Here is a 17,320-nt window from a genome sequence, read left to right on the forward strand (position 1 = left end):
TTTCGATTCACTTCCATTTTATTATTTTTTTTTTATGATGTGAAAAGTACAACCAAAAAAGTTTGAGAGCAAAAACCAAGATGACAGTAACGTGAGCCAAAGGGGGACATGAATCCCCCAATTGCGTCTTTTTGACTGCGACAATCAGGAACGCGACAGACATCCTGTTCTGTTTAAACACCACGCTCGCCTGGCCTCTGAGGCACGTGGATTAAATCTCAGGTTTAAACATCCTTGACCAGAGAACCCAGGAAGTCTAAACTGTGTAGTGATACCATTGGAGTGTACTGTATATTCACATACACCATTGCGTGTGTATGCGTGTATGTGCGGCTCTCAACTTTTCTGAGGCTGTGCTATTCCCTACGCAACATGCCGTCTTGATCACTAGGTTGTGTAAAACTCAAGCCCATCCAGTAGGGGGCACCACAGAGGAGTCATCTTTTAAAGTGTTTAGCAGGCACAGTGTGTATAAACCACGGTGACAACGCTGCAAGTGGGTGCGCCATCTTTCCCACGCACTCACCTCCCACACTCCCTCTCTCAGAAACAGTGGTGGGGTTTTTTTTGGAGGGGGGAGGGGGGGGGGATGGTGGTGGCTGGTGGGTGTTGGGGGTCAGAGGCACTAATGTATGTTCGCGTATCGGTTTTGGGGTAAAATTAGCAATCTGGGTCTGGCAGGGTTCTAATCGTATGTCTGCGTGTGAGGCTGTTCCTGATGCTGCCATGCCCGTTTGCCTCTATAATGCAGAGCGCAGCAAAGTGGACACCTTTCCTTTTACAAACGTGGCTGCATCCCTTTATTCTTTTCGATAAGAGTCGGCTCCGAGACGATGTAACAGTTCTCCCAATTTATGTCTAAAGTTGCATACTAACTACACGTACAAACATACATACACACACGCACACATAAACGCTGTCCAGATCATGACTCCTACCACAGGTTAACACTCTTACCTTCTTGTTTGGCATTAGTATCAAATTTTATCCTGTCTTTTCTTTCCTAGTATAACCCTGCAATTATTTCTCAACTGGATTCTCGTTTACTTGAAAAACAAAAAACAAAAACAAAAAAAAAAACATTCGTTGTTCCAAAAAAAAAAAAAGAGAAAACGCTCAAGTTTTTTTTTTTTTTTTCAAATTCAAGGCACAATGTCTTTCCTCCCCCCTACATACACAACCTTAATCTTTAGAGTACCTTAGCCTCGACTGCCAGTGACACGGGAGGCCTCGTCCACACGCCCAATCTCTTGGCTAGCTCCTCCCCTCGCCTCTAACACTGTTTCAGAGATGCATCTGTTTGGGAATGTGACCAATCCCACACCAGTGAAGTAAAACAAACAAAACGACGACAAGAACAGTGACAAACAAAAAGAAAACCGTTTCTCCAAAAAAATAAAATAAAAACATATAGTCACGTCCTGTGTTCAGTTACGTCAGATTTTCGAAGCATATCCACCAGCTCTTTTTTGGCAAGCTTCTCTTACATAAGCACTAAGTACTGATAGATAGGATAAACATACACCTTTAAAGTGTTTAAGTAGATGCGTTTGTCATTTTTTTTTTTATATCTTTTTCTCCTCAATCTCTTATGAATTCAAGATTTTTAGTCGATTTTCACTCGTCTGTTTAAAGGTTTTTACGTAAAATGCAAGCAGGGACAGATCGCTGTAGTGTCTTGCTCTAGACAATGGTCTTGAATGGTGAGCTGACGTCTCGCGTTTTCCATTTAGGAAACGCCGTTCACCAGGGTCAGAGCCTCCCCGGGTGATGCCACGCCATTGCTAGGGGAGCGCTTGGATGGGCTATGCTCTTCCTTCTTCACACTAGTCCCATTCTCCTGTCGAGGAAATAAACAAGTTGATCAGGCTTATGCTGCTAGTACAGATACTTAAATAAATTTTAAAAACAAAAATAAATTGGCTACAGAAACTGAAATCAAATATTAAAAAATCCTACTGAATTTGGATTAATTACAAAAACTACAGCAATCTTATTCTGAGCAGCAGTTACTCCAAGGCAAACCAATGGTATTAAATTAAACTAAGCTCTGAGGTGGTCCATACCTTAGGATGGGAGGCATGTTGTATTTCTTCCTTCTTCACTGGAAGGTTCTGTCGGCTCTGAGATTCTGGACGAGAGATGAAGTCGGCCACGGTAACTGCACAAGGCGAAAATAAAAATCAAACAACTCAAGGAAACAATGATGTGTTAATTCTCTTTATTTGCAAACATCTGATTATGTCTAAAACAGTTGAAACAGAACATCACTAACAGAACACGAGAAAATATTTCAGATGGACCCTGACCCAGTAATTTTTTTGAACTGTTATTTTATAACAGTTCTCTCACCTGGCTGTCTGTCACGGCTGGCAGAGCCCCCCTCGGGTCGAGCAGCACGGTTACGCCGACGGCGGCTTCTGTTGCGCCTCTGGGGTTTGCCTTCGTCTTCTGAAAAATGAGAGCACGTGTTATAGTCTCCACTGCCAGCTGATCCAAGGCAACCACTGTAACCACTGTAATCAGAGCACTCCAAACTACGTTGGTGTCCATCTTACCCAGTCCATTCTCACTAGTAGCTGCCTGGCCATCTGATTCGTTGGCGGCGTCAATCACACTGGGCTCCTGGTCATTACGGCGACGGCGGGAACGTCTACGACGGTCACTGCCACCCATGCTCTCACTGGCGTCAGTGTCACCACCCAGATCACCTTCACCCTCCAGCAGAGAGTAAGGATTACTGTCAGGGTCCTTCAGCACTGATAAAATAGAGAGCATGAGAAAATATGTTACACACACACAAAAATTTTTACACCCATTAACCCTTTTTGGCACCCAAAACCACTGACAATACAACCCTCTGCTATCATACAAAGCTGGGTTAGCCAAGTACCTGAGCTAATCGTGTTCGAGTTGCGGGATCCTGGGCCTCCGCGACCTCTGCCTGTGCTGGATCCTCGGCCGCGGCCTCCTCTCCGGGAGCCCCTCTCATCACCTCCTACTCCGCGGGGCCGAGGATCCCGCTCAGCCAAATCCTCAGACTCGGACGCATTGGACAACTCGGAGTTTGTTCCTATTAGGGTAAACACCAGAAGTCAAATTAAAGGGCTTCCAAAAAAAAAAAAAAAAAAAAAAAAAAAAAATGTATTAGTGTTTTTAAACCATTACATGACCATGTTGGCTAGCATTCTCCTAAGCAAATGAGGTATCCAATGAATTACAAAGGCCTGAGCATGTAATCACTGCACCAACAAGTTAACATCGGTCTGCACAAATTCAGGAGTCTGTACACACTATTTTTTGCCACATGATGCTTCTAAGAACATAGTATGTATGTATTTGCGTTTTATTTTACACAGTAACCTGTTGCATTCGTAAATGTATGCAGTAAAAATTTTACCAGTATCCGAATATGAGAACCATATCAATGCAGAAACATAAAAAGGTTGTCCTGCTTTAGCATCATGAATTAAATCCGACTCCCAATAGTGCTGTTCGGTGCACACCAGTGGTTCTCAACCCTGATCCTGAACAGGACCGCCTCTACTTAGCACAATTCAGCGCTTTCTCTCCTCCAAGCACACCTGGTTTAACAACTCGGCGAATTAAAAACTTTTCTGAATAAAAGGTTGTGAGGTTGTGACAGGACAAAAGCAAAACAAATGTGTGGGGCTAATTATTTTAGGTTATGAAACTGGAAATATTCCAGTCTATTAGTCCAATCTATCAAATAATACAATGGCTTGCACAAAAAGATTAGATTTACCTTTCAAAAAAACCCATAAAATCCCTTTAGTGTATTTTATGTTAATCACATGTGTCCTCACAAAAGTTTACAAAACAATACCAGAAGACGCATCACACTGCCGGCTCACCATAACCAGAGTATGCATTGTTGGGTTTGCGCCCGCGGCCTCGTCCGCCGTACGTGCGTGAGGTCTGTAGAGAGTTGCTGCTCTCGTCCGTCTGGTAGCCCCTCTCACGATCACTGGCTCCAGGTGCACCGCTGCGGGTTGGGGCTGCGCGGTAACCAACGCCGATCTGCCGAAGCTGCTCATCGATCTGCAGCCGCTCCATACGCAACTGTTCCACTTCCTACCAACACAAAGAAACAACAAAGTGGCCATGATTATTACCTTATAATGCATATTTTTATTATATAATGTATTTCCACAAATTCGACATTAAAAGAATACATTCTCACACACACGTGTACACGGAGTGGCTAATTAAACAGGCTTTTAAAAAACAAATAAGAAGATATTTTAAACAGAGTTGTACAGGTGACTGACATTCAGAATGAAATGTGTAAGTGAAGTCAAATTAAAACAGCAATCAGTGTGTTCTAGTAAAGGGAGGTGTGTATGTGACAGCTGCATTGCTGAACAACAGCTGAAGGGTAGTACTCTGAGGGCTAGTGCAGGGGTTGAGAGGCTATTCTGGGAAGCATAGGGCCACATAGCTTGTAATGCATCCTCTGAGCTCCTAAAAGTGCCCCCCATGGCACCACCCTAACGGTTATCTTTAGCTGTTGGTGTAGTTAAAAGCGAGGTGTGATCAGCAGATTTCCATGAGGGAGTATGTCAGGTGACCGGTCTAGATTGAGCTGCCATCTCCAGTGTTGCAGGGGAGCTTAACATGGCCGCCTGGCATCTGAGCAGATAATCAAAACTGTACGTCTCTTTGATATCTACACTTGCTCGTCATCTTGCAGTGGGATCGAGTCTTGGATTTTTTAATAAATAATAATAAAAAAAAGCAGTGATATGGTGTGATCGAGTTCAGCTGCACCTCGCCTTGACTGTCAGCAAGCTTAGGTGGAGAAAAGATAAAAAGACAGCCGTTAATTTGAATAGCTTCTTTGCTTAGTGTGATGCTGCTGGCAATGAACTTATTTTTTCATGCCGGTGTTTACAGATAAATAAAAAAAAAAAAGATTAAAAAATATTATATATATATATATATATATATATATATATATATATATATATATATATATATATATATATATATATATATATCCATGCTGAATTTTCTTCTCGGAAAAGTCACATTTTTCCATTCTCGGTTTTGTGAAGAGAAGATAAACAGATATATTAACCACAGAAATTTATAGGCTAAGTGTGTTTCTATATGAAGAACGCCTGATGCATTTTATCTGTATTATACACCATTTTATTAATGCTAATTAATGCCCCCCCCACTACAGGGATTTATCATATTTTCTGCTTGAGTGGATTTAAGCCATCAAGATTTAAACTCTGGCGTCATAAAGACGACTCTGAGCTAGGAGAAACTGGCTCTAAAAAAAAGAAAAAAGAAAGAAAGAAGCTGACTTGCTCATACAAGAGCTATCTATCAGCATGGTGTGCTGAAAGTGCTAACAAGTCGGACGACAGAATTACAGTAGGGCGACACCGCACCAAGCCAGGTGATGCTTGAGCTGCATTAATCTGAACACACACACACATGGCATCCTCATCAGTCAGCTAACCTGCAGGTAGGCCACATGGTACTCGAGCAAAGCCTGGGCATTACTGATGTTTTCTTTGGTTCCTACAAAGATGAAGGGAACCATACCCTGAAAAAGGTGAGGACAAAAAGACACACATTGTAAGTTAACTTTAACAAATAAATCTCAACATAAAAGGTTTTATTTTTAGCAAGTGGATCTACTGTAAGTGCAAGACTTAGTAAGTACCGAGGTAGGGTGTGAGACGTGTTGGTGGTGCTTTACCTCCTCTCTGGGCAGCTTTTTGTCGTTGTCTCCTTCGATACGAACACGCACCACGCCAGACTTGTCGACAATTTCCTGGATGATTTTGCCACTTTTTCCAATAACTTTGCCTAGATGGTAAGACAGAGGGTTTTAAAAGTGGCCACTATTTTACTCCACCAGCTAGTTATTTGAACCTCGCACTCATAGCTCAAGTTATATTTTAGGAACAAAACATGCTCATTTGTTATTTTAGTCCAACTCAAAAAGTTGGCCAGATGTCACATTCATCCAGTTTTTCCCACCAATTAAACTCACCTACAAGATTCCTGGGTACCTGGAAGGAGTCTTCTTTAAATTCCAGATATACTCTGGCCTGTTTCACAGCTTCTGGGGTCTGACACAGCAACAGAGTAGAAAAGAGAGAACAGAAGAGGACAGAGAGTGTTCAGACATTTTGAGAACGCAGAATTATTCTGGTGTATTCAAAGCTTAATAATCGTGACAATTCTTTTAGAAAAAAAAGAGCAAGATAGATGAATTAGCATTAGCTGGGTGTTTATTAAGATTGCATTCAGCAGTCAAGTCATCCGTTTTTCGTTTGTCCTTAAGGTATGCTAATTTTATTACAACGTTAAACTTGAATATCTCCTGGATTACAGTTGCTAGAGGGCCAGCAGCGTTTGATCCATGCCTTGTTTTTAGGCACTGCGGCACGTTACACTGCATTCAAATCTTTTACCTCTTGCTTCAGTAATCACTGGTAAAGAGTACCGCAACATGTGCTACCCACACAACACTGAAGTGCCATCGTGACTGCGCTCAACTGTTCATTTTCCCCAACTACACACACACCTCTCCGTAGATCCTGAAGGTGCAGCTTTCCTCCTCAAGTTCAATGGCGGTAACCCCAGGTACTTTGCGGGCTTGCTGGATGTTGGCACCGTGAGAGCCGATAGCCAAACCCATCAGATCCTCACGCACCCGTACCTCCTCCTGATAGGCCGATGCCAGCTGTTTACTTGTCTGAAGCACACGCAAGAAGGAAACAAATCCAAACAAAGTTTAAATCATCACAGCACTGTCTCATCTCAACTAACAAAAGTCGTCCATCTGGACCCATCTCAAGTGCGATCGAGAAAACGCAAAAACTAGACATAAAGTAAACAAAGTTTCAACGCGTGCTGAATGTATGCATGCATGTATGTACGCACCTCCAGGTGTTTTGTAGCCTCCTCGTTGCGGGACATGAGCATAAGCTTGGTGCGAATGCTGCGGAAATGCATGTCACTCAGGAGGGATGCGCGCTTCACTGTGGAGTCGTTTGTCGACTGTGGAAAGAAAGCATTTCCTGTTACATTACTGTGCACTCGGGTTAAAAAAAGAGAAAAAAGAAGAATGAAGGAAGGAATCTGAAACAGAGACATGTACTGACCAGTACAACCAGCTCATTTGCTGAAGAGTTGTAGAAGACACAGTTGGCTCCGATTGCTTTTCTGAAGTCTTTGTGGATGTTGTCACTTAAACAGCTATTAATTTAAACCACACACACAATGATTGCGTTAATCACAGTCTTCCCTTCTCCCCTCTTCCATGTCTACCAACGACGTCACCTAATGCATGCACTGTGTGAGTCTGTCTGTGTATTACAGCCATCAGAATTTAACAGATGTGCCGTATAGATTATTGAAATGATAGCATGCCATCCTAGTCAATCAAATGTGCGTGTTTTTTTTTTTTTTTTTTTTTTTTTAAACCTCCAAATAAATAATTATAAAATTTTCAATAGTCACACTGCACTCACATTTCTCTGAGGTCCTCGGGCACAGCGATGGTGGTTTTGTAGAAGGAATTACGAGTAGAAGGGCTGTTGGGGTTGACAGGCCGGATTCTTTCTGATGTGACGATTTCGTTGTATGTGGCATCACACGCAGCATACTCGATCACATAGAACTGAAAATTAAAATTTTCAAATTTAAATTTTATTTGTCACATACACAGTCAAACAGTACGATATGCAGTGAAATGTTTATGTGACCGCCCGTGACCTTAAGAAGGATCATTAGTAGGGAATAAAGATTTTATAAAATAAGAAATAAAATAAAAATAACTGGTATAAGTCAAGCTTTGATCAGGTTGATAAAATATAATATATATAACTCGGGCCATCAATAGAAAGAATTTCTTTCTGCTGAATGTTTCTTTGTTTAAATGAGCATCTCTCGTATAGCGTCGTACAACACTGCAGCAAGTTAGATGCTCTAGTGTTGATCCAGGACCAAATCCATTTACCCTAAATCACACCAACATCACATCTAGTAGTGATTATGTATTACTGTGCTGGAGCGAATAAGAATCACAACACAAGCTTTACTTCATATTTAAGCAGGAGATAATGTGTGGGTAATGTGGTGCAGCATTAAACAATGCGCGGTCTTAACTGAATCAGACTGTGTGTATGTGTGTGTGTGTGTGTGTGTGTGTGTGTGTGTGTAGAAGCGAGCTAACCAAGGAGCTAGCAATAGAAAGCAAGAGGATCTGTGAGGGAAGCCGAGTGTTTCGCTCCATGCAGCACCTTCACCAGGTGCTGCTGTGTGCGCGTGCACACATTCAAACACAAAATCCCCCACTTTACTAGCATAATGGCAGGCACCACTCTCTGTTCACACCCCACAGTGTGAGAAAGAGACAGAGAGAGACCGTTCGCTGTAATGGATTATAATAGCGTTGGATTCTAAGCCAAGCGAGCAAACATGGGTAATGGAGAATATCTTAAAATAAACCTCACTCAATTTGGTAAATTTCTATTTCAGCATTTGGGTCAATTCTTTACAATTTTATTCCTTAAACCATGACACTTTAATCCATGACACGTAATCAAAATGCTCCAGCATAGACATTGCCTGTACACTTCTGCCAGTACTGAGGAAGTCACGTCTTAGAGGTATGTTTATGGGTAATTGGGTCAAGCTCTATGTATCTGTGCATCTGTGCTACTAGGTCGAAATGTGCTCCCAAAAGACTCGATACAACTCCATGCATATTCACACTCCAGGGCTGAGGGGGCAAAACCGAAGCACCACAGTGCAAACGTGAGCCTGAATGCCAGGATGCATGTTTGAAATTGAGCAGTATTGTGTGATGGTCATCGCTCATGGCTCGGGTAAATCTAGTATAAAGATTATCACCTTTGGAATTACGACAGTAAACAATACGACTGTTATAAGACCTTAATTAAAAACCGTTTTGGCCAAGCATCACGGATGATTAATTAAAATCAGACTGGCTGATATCATAAGTCAACTTAAAAACGGGGTGTATTATTTATTGAAGATCTACAGAGAATAACAAATAGTAATAACTGTCAATAATAACAATCAGAGCATTCAGTGTAAGGACCATGTTTCTTCTGCAACTTATGGTGAGAGTGTCAAAAACAGCTGCTTCGAGTTTATCGCTCTGTGGACGATAAGATCCTTTATACAAAGTGTAACTTTGTTTTATTACACAATCAAGTTTTTATTCACTCAGACATACAAACTGGCATTATGGGATTGCTTTCACACACCCCCGCCCCCCCACCAACCTGCTTATTTGTAACTCCTAAAAACACTGACTACAGAATTAATAAAAATACAGAAGAGTTACAGGAACATACTTAATTTTACCCTCATAAATAAAGGTTTAATTAAAGACACATTTTCAAGGTGACAAAGCCACAGGCTACAGCATGCATGTCTTTCTTTTTAGGAAGGTTAAATGTGTCTAGTCTTAGCAGGCTAACATAACTTGATTTTTAGGATGATCTGGTTTCTCTGTAATGGAGGACAGAAAGATTCAGGCAGCAAATATGTTCACATTTTCTTTGCTTCATGTTTTACTCTTTGGATTTGGAGTCCAGCTCAGACAACAACGGTATTAAAGATGAGAAATAAAACTTCACAAAGACTCTCCCCTCTGAACCCTTCTGCCTCATGGGCACACCTCAGCTAATTAATCACTCAATCAATAAACTTTTGATGCATGTACATTAGTAGTCTGTGTGTATTACGGCACTCTGTGTTTTAACTGAAAATTTGTTGCAGCATTCAGAGTGTCCAAGTAATACATAAGGACATGATCTGTTTTTTTGTACTTAACTGCAAATGTTAACACTAATCACAAATAATGTGTAAAAAAACATGAAGGAGAATTCCTTCACACACACATAACATAGTAAGCATGATGAACTAGCAGTGTCGGACTCACCTCGCCTTTCATCATCCTCACCCTCGCCAGCCACCAGCCACAGGGTTCCTGTTCGTTCGCTCGGGAGAACACCTGAAACATAGCAGACGTGCAAACAGGCAAGTAAAGAGCGTACGTGCAAAGAGGGGAACAGAGTTCAGAGCTGTGCACAACTCAATTACAGTACATGCTAATAAATCCAGTGACCTGTGGGCATTTCAAGCACTTTGAGGAAGATTCAGACATTTATGTTAAAAAACAATCAAACAACACAAAATACTTAAAGATAAACTACAGTCAAACCAACAGCAGCATGATTTCAAGTGGCCATGTGGTTTTTACATATTCTAAATGTCAACCATGCTTCCTAACAGTCCCAACAGCTGTCATGTTGAGAACAAAAGGTGATCAGCAAGAGGATCTTACACACTGAAACGGTTAACAAAAGGTGTTTGATCTGTAGAAAAGGTGTCTAGAGTAACGGGCGTCCTACCTCCACTTCCTCTCCCTCACCGATGTCCTTGTGATAGTCGGATGGAGGTGGCAACCTCACGTCGCTGAACGGCAGCTGTCTCTCTGGTTGCCAGCTATAAAAACAAAAAACAAACATATGTATTGATTAATATCTTAAAGACACGACTCACCTTTAATTATTAGCAACGAGTAAAGTCTAGGCTAACCAAACACATTTGAATAGTGTTTTCACAATCAAACTTCAAGACATTATCGGCATATCCTTGACCACACTGTGGTATTCAAAAGGCACTGTTTTAGAATGCACACACTCACATTTCCCATTACACATCACATGTCACAAGACGATTGATGGAACATTTGTTTTAAATGCATGATCACCAGCCAGATACCGCATCATTAATGTGATCAAGACTCAAGTCCTTCTTACCACAAATGTCTAACAACTTTCAGAAATTTCTTGTTCCCTTTTTTTTTTCCCTTTGTTCCCCTACTGCACTTTTAACATGCCAATGTGTCCAACTTGCCACTTTTAAAAAAAGGTGTAAGCATAATATATCTGTAAATGTTCAACACTCCATCCTTTTTCCTGTTAATGCATTGCCTTTTGTTCACACACACGTGATGCCCTCCCAGTACTTCACTCACTCTACAGTGACCACACATGGAGCTGAGATCCCTATTCCTGGTTAACCACTAGCAAATGTATTTATTTTTAATCTGATTGTGTGGAAATGGTTAAAAGTGGATTTGTAATCTTAGGGATTTTTAAAATTTTATTTATGACATTTATCTGCAAATGTCCTGTTTGTATCGCTCCTATCGTGTACACGAGACAAAATGGGATGAAGACTGCCATCAAGGCACTGCCCTTCCTTCTTTTGCTCAAACAATCATCCTAATCTGTACGGTTAGTCACTGTTAAACACACCGAGCAAAAAAAGAAAGAAAAAAAGCCCTAATGGGACAAAGGCTATTCCAACATCAGCTTTTTATATCACTCTTAACTTCTTGTCAGGCTACAGAACAATTTAAAATCTCAAATTATCCAGGCCAAAGCATTTATTCAAAAGCACAGGTGAATGACTGAAGCTTTAGTTGTCAGTAGGTCAAAGTATCCAGTCCAAGAATGGCAGGGACGTCATCCACCCCCACCCGACTTCACATATCTCATCTGGCTATTTCTGTCTTGCCCTCGTCAGGACGGGCAGAGACAGAATGAACATGAATGTGCTAGTGCTGTATTATATGGTTAAAAAATAAAAATGACCCAGTGAGTAATCTAATCAATGTGCTGACCCAAACTGTTGGAATAAACATCATGAGTGCTTAAGTGGAAGGACAGAATAGAGACTATTTAACAGAAATTGTGCGGGGGACAGGAAAAGGGACACATGTGGAATGGGGTGGGGCTTTTTCAGGACATGGAAGAGAGACAGGCTAGCACAGGTGGTGAAAGAGAGAGAGGGTTAAAAATAGGGGGTTTGCACAAGGAAAGTTAAATTAAGGGAAATGGACGACTCTACATTACTAAAGAAACTTTAGTTGCTAGAAGTGCTATTTAGTTTTAATGGGCTCAAAAAACAGCAAAGTTTCATCAGTAGTCAATTTAGCTCATCTGGGTTTTTGTTTAAGTGTCAGAGGTCAGCCACTAATGTTACACTCAAACCCATTAGAAGTTACATAAACTTACTTGTTCTCAAAAACTATCGTAAGGGAGTCTTCATGGACATCTTTGATGAATGCCTGAAAACACAAAACACAGCATGTTACGTTTCACATAGATTATTGACTGTGGAAAAGCTGTACAAAGTAGAAAAGCTTTATTTGTAAAGGGATGAATGAACATTATGAAATCTAAAATCTAGATTAAAAAAAAGAAAAAAAAAAACAGTTGGAAAGGTTTTTTGATGTTGGCAGAGCCAGTTTATGGGAAACCGGAACAAACAGCACTCAAGCTTTTTTATAAAAATATATTTACGTATTCCTGACATCTCTGGTCTTAAGAGTCTCTTTCAGTTTCCCTTGACAGTCATGGCAGGTTTCATATATGGAAACACACACACCCACAAAGTACGTAACAAAAGTTTTATGCATTACGGAAAGCCCACTATGATTAAGAAAAACGAGTGTGACACCGGGTGTACACCCCCCCGTAAAATCTGTTCCTCATCCATCATGCCAACACTCAGTTTTATCAAGACATACCCTTAAACAACAGTGCAGGCTGAGTGAAGGGGGTGGCAGGGTGTCACTGCCTAATATGGGGCAGCAAGGAATGGAAGAGATAAACCGAGGTCTCTGGTATCCCAACTGCTCCAAGAGAGACCTTCTTCCCTGGGAAACTCTCAGTGGTTTCATGTTCTTCATGATGTACACACTTATAACCACACTACATGAGGTTAAGTTTAAAAAAAGGCTTACTGTATTAAAAACCTGAACCGATAAAGATAAATTACCCACATATAGCGCTAATTTGCTTCAAAATTCGTATGAAAGCAGCACGTTAAACAGTCTTAGACAGCTCATCAATTAACTACTGACCAATCTATTTTATTTAATATAATGGAGGATAAACAGGTCAGTGGGCTATCATTTTCAATACAGCACCAAGCTTAGTAGACATTTAGTCTTAGCATCACCAGGAACTCGACCGTAATAAGATCTCTGTGCAGATCCTGAAACCATGGTGGTAGACATTATATAACTGAAATCAAAAGTGAAGAGACCCAAGCATGCACTTGACTTCACTTAATCCTCAGCTACAGTGTGACAAACTAAACATATCTGACTGAGCCAATAATATACTTCTAGTATTGCAAGACCTAATACACCCTCAAAGAGAAGGAAGGATGAGTAAGTGTTTGCTTGTTTCGGGATTTAAAACAAGTGTAAGAAAACAATACAAGCATAAACGCCTGTGAAAGGACAGATTTAAAACAGGTGAAACCAGACAGCAAAAACAAACAAACAAACACCAAATAAGGATGTGATAACAGTGAGCGACTCCTAATGGATTGATTACATAATAAACGTAATTATTAAAAGAATAAAAGTGAAAACGTAATGACGCCAAGCAAAATTAACTTCTGAATCGAGTTAATCGGAGTTGCCGACAGAGCAGAACAGGATTCTGTCGAGCCATGAGTGAATCCTGTTCTGGGGGGGTTGGGTGTTGAGTGTCAGGGCTGAGATCACCTGTTCCTTCTCCACCTGCTCTCATCCCTCAGAATCAAACTTTCAGACAACTAATGTCACTGCTCAGTATAGAACATGTGCAGCACCAAAAATACTACAACTACAGTAAATAAGAAACTCGCGAGAGAACCTGAGCAATGATTTGCAGCACGACAAGCTCTCCGCTTTAACAAGCCCTGCAATAGAAAGGCTGAAACAAAGACTTAGACGAGGTACATTATAAAACACATAAGTGAATCACTCATGTTTATACAACTACTTGGGGCAAGTAGCTGAGTATTAACGAGGCATAACGTGCACGGTTCGGGTTGCACTGGATCGGGTTGACTGAAATCGAACTGGATTACCCTGAAATATATTAAATCATCATTAGGGGCTAGACATGCTCATTATAATGATTCTAATAATCACTACGACTAGAATGATGTTTGTAGCAAGCCGTTCCCTTTTATCTTTTTTACAGCCTGGACAAGATATCAAAGATGATCAAGTGCCTAATAGAGCAATTTCATTCTCAACTGAAAGAAAACGAAATCCCAGGATGCTCTGATACGTCGGTCCCACAGCATGACTTCAGATATTTATGTACAGGCCTCTGAACATAATGAAATAAAGTGTGTGATGTTCACTTGGGAGAAAGTGTTAGTGCATATTAAAAGGGAATGTCTACACACTACTGAGTCACGACTATAGTGTCTGTAGACAACATTAATTGAACAACACGGTCGATTATTCTTCCCAAACACTTCCTGGATTTGCACATTTCTTCAGCTGCTCAGAGCTGCGCAGGAGCCTTGGAGAGACGAGCTCCCCGTTCATCAAGGCCTCCTGAACACGGTGATGGCGAACCTCGTGTCGTGCATGAGACGGTGTAAAAATCCTATAACACGGTTTAGGTCTTACGACAAAACGGCGGTACAGAGGTCGCCCCCAGGTTTAAACGCTGCACCGCAGGGTCCGACTGAAGTGAGTGTTACCTTGTAGAAGGCCCCGTTGGAGCCGCGCACCTCCACCGGCAACCCGTCCATGGCGGCCGCTGCGTCCCCGCTGCTGTGCCTCTCCGCGGGTCCTCCTCCACCGTGCGGCTCCGCTAACAGCCCCAGCTTCGCCGGCCCTTCACCCGCCTCCGGCCGCTTGCGGATTTCCAGCGTTTCGGTGTGTTGGGAGAGGGGCTGGGTAAGTTAGCAAAGGGATGTCTGCGGTTAGCCTGCTAGCTCTTTAACTCAATAACGGTAACGTTAGCACTAGGTAGCTAGCCGTCGACTGATCCAGAGACAGTTTATGGTCTTACTTGTGTTGTCTGGACAGAGGAGTCGCGCCGGTCCGGCTAACGCAGCTAGCTGCTCGGGCTCAGGATACAGGCTGTCGGCTAATGTCTCAGGCGATGTTAGCAAACAGCTAAGGGTCGCTAATTAGCTCTTACGAACACCTCCTCCTTCGGTTGCCGGGCTACTGGCTAAGTAACACACAGCAAGGAAGTCTTACTGCTTGTGTTTACGGGACAGTGTGCGTGTCAATTACAGCGCAATCACGACTCGTAACAAAGCGTCGTATAGCTTAGCTTAAAAAAAAAAATCTTCCTGTCGCCCGGCAAATCCTCTCAGCCCCGTCGCCCGTCCTGCCCTCGCACGCGCGCCGTCCGAGTGAAAATTCGCGACTGTGAATGACCCCCCAAATGCCCACCCCTGCCACTGCAAGCCCCGCCCGCTCCCCGATTAGCTCTAGGTGATTGCACGAAACGTATGTCACTCAACAAGAACGTGACCGCGTATTGGCGGAGACGTTAGAGGCCGGTCAACACAAATCCAGTGCATAAACTGCGGATTGGTTGTAGTTTCTGTGCTAAATTTAGCCGACTCGCTCCACGATCCATACCGATTCACAAAACCATCGGGGTACACGTTAGTCCACGGCGTGTCTGTACAACTAACTAATTACTCTGGTGCGCAAATTATTCCACCATGTTTATTTGTGTGTTTACGCATCTATCGTGATCAGTATCTAGTATCGAAATGATAAAATTCCTTACAGATAAGATATATCTATTTATGTAGAGAGAGAGAGAATGTATATGTTCAATATAAAAGCTTGTTACATTACCAATACTTTTTCATAAGATGCCAAATAATACATTTGAATTCACAATGTGAGCATTTTTAATTCTGTTTCTAAACGTGTCAGAGTCAATGAGTCAAAAATACATAATTAATAAATAAATAAATAAATAAATAAATAAAATGCACTTTGATTTACATTAATGAAAATAATGTGATTAATGTATTAGTACTCACTTCCAGTCATCATAGATCTTGGGTTTGTCCCAGAAACACAGGGCAGGAATACACACTGAATGGGATACTGTGATGCCAGATTATCACAGGACAATGCGCGCACACACACACACACACACACACTTAAGGACAATTTATCATAACTAGCTTTCCAATGGCATGTTTTGAACAGCAGGAGGAAACTGGAGAATCCACAGGGAGCCCACATGAACATGAGGAGACCACTCTAGAAATAGTAACTTCGGGTTAGGATCAGACCTTGAGCTGTGTTCAGTACTGTTTATTATCTTCATTCAATAAACATCTGATACGATCATAAGAGGAATGCAAATTATCCCTGGCTTCAAGAAACACTGTCATGGTGTATAATATCTGTGACTTGGCAGGTAATTTGTGAATATATTTGCTCCTAACTTTGATTGTGATATAAAAGCTAGTTGAACTTTCTCACCCTTCATTAAAGTGGTAATAGATGCTGATTTTACCTACCCAATGAATAAGCAGTATTATATATATATATATATATATATATATATATATATATATATATATATATATATATATAATACTGCTATATATATATATATATATATATATAACCTGTGCCAAGTTATGTGCAGATCGGATGGTCTGCAGTGGCGACCCCTTGACAGAAGCAACCGGAAAACAAAGAACAACAACCTAAGTGAAAGGTTTTTGGTCATTTGGGCTTGCTAAATGGCCATTTAAAGCAGGTCCTGTAGTTTAACCTATTTAATTTATCGGAGAGATTTTTATCGATTTACAATAACGTCCCGCTCTGATTAAACTCAAAACGTCTGCAATGACACCTAAGAGGTACTTTCATACATTATGTCGAGTTTTACAAGTTGGCCTGTAATTATGTTCATGCTAGTCAGGTCACATGACTGAGGCCACGCATTTCCAGGATATCTCAGTGAATAGTTTTCCAAAACCACGTTTTCATCATGATTAAACAATCAGTGTTAATATTTTTTTTTTTTTTAAATTCATATTTCTGTAAAATCCACGTGTAAATCATGAGAGCTAATAAATGAGAGCTTATAAATTGTAGAACTTATTAAACATGGTGTAAATAGGAAGATTTGTTTTTGTTTTTGTTGTTGTAGTAATCAGTGCTAATAACAACAACTCTTTTATCTTTCAGTTCTAGGGTTCATGTCACTGTAAAATCACTCTTTCCATTAATAGAACCAAGAAATTTCAACATGTATTGTTTCCTACTATGGACAATACCATTTAATCAACAATGAGCTGAGGTAGTCTTACCAAACTGATTAAAAGGGACTGTGGGAACAGCTGAAGACAGCAGATGTGGGAGGTCTGGTTGTGGTTATTTGATCCTGTTGCTTCAGCATGTTCTGCATCTATGAGTGAGAGACATTTTACCATG

General features: G+C 41.2%; 1 protein-coding gene across 2 annotated transcripts; it reads right to left on the reverse strand.

The window, feature by feature from the left end:
* On the reverse strand, positions 1–15,260 carry fxr2 (FMR1 autosomal homolog 2). Of its 2 annotated transcripts, none has more exons than XM_053498031.1 (18): positions 14,907–15,260; positions 14,593–14,787; positions 12,111–12,163; positions 10,437–10,530; positions 9,965–10,036; positions 7,521–7,669; positions 7,152–7,245; positions 6,931–7,047; positions 6,572–6,742; positions 6,035–6,113; positions 5,738–5,847; positions 5,495–5,581; positions 3,876–4,095; positions 2,894–3,073; positions 2,559–2,759; positions 2,353–2,451; positions 2,067–2,161; positions 1–1,840 (listed from the first exon to the last, which is right to left on the reverse strand). In XM_053498031.1, exons 2-18 carry the CDS (start codon positions 14,641–14,643, stop codon positions 1,730–1,732), a joined length of 1,983 nt encoding a protein of 660 aa, XP_053354006.1. In that variant the 5' UTR covers positions 14,644–14,787; positions 14,907–15,260; the 3' UTR covers positions 1–1,729. The 2 variants fall into 2 exon arrangements, with proteins under 2 accessions (XP_053354006.1, XP_053353997.1); XM_053498022.1 differs by having other exon boundaries at positions 5,702–5,847.
* Between the last annotated feature and the right edge of the window lie 2,060 nt (positions 15,261–17,320).

This window comes from Clarias gariepinus, chromosome 1, assembly GCF_024256425.1.
Source record: "Clarias gariepinus isolate MV-2021 ecotype Netherlands chromosome 1, CGAR_prim_01v2, whole genome shotgun sequence".
In the NCBI taxonomy this organism is placed as follows: Eukaryota; Metazoa; Chordata; class Actinopteri; order Siluriformes; family Clariidae; genus Clarias; species Clarias gariepinus.

What these genes read in the sequence shown, in the direction of transcription:
- fxr2 (XM_053498022.1), bottom strand. Translation starts at nt 14,643, where the DNA reads ATGGACGGGTTGCCGGTGGAGGTGCGCGGCTCCAACGGGGCCTTCTAC. An exon ending in GTGAGGGAGAGGAAGTGGAG is followed by an intron (nt 10,037 to 10,436) that starts GTAGGACGCCCG and finishes GCTATGTTTCAG; the next exon opens with GTGTTCTCCCGAGCGAACGA. An exon ending in CCCGAGGACCTCAGAGAAAT is followed by an intron (nt 7,246 to 7,520) that starts GTGAGTGCAGTG and finishes TTAAATTAATAG; the next exon opens with CTGTTTAAGTGACAACATCC.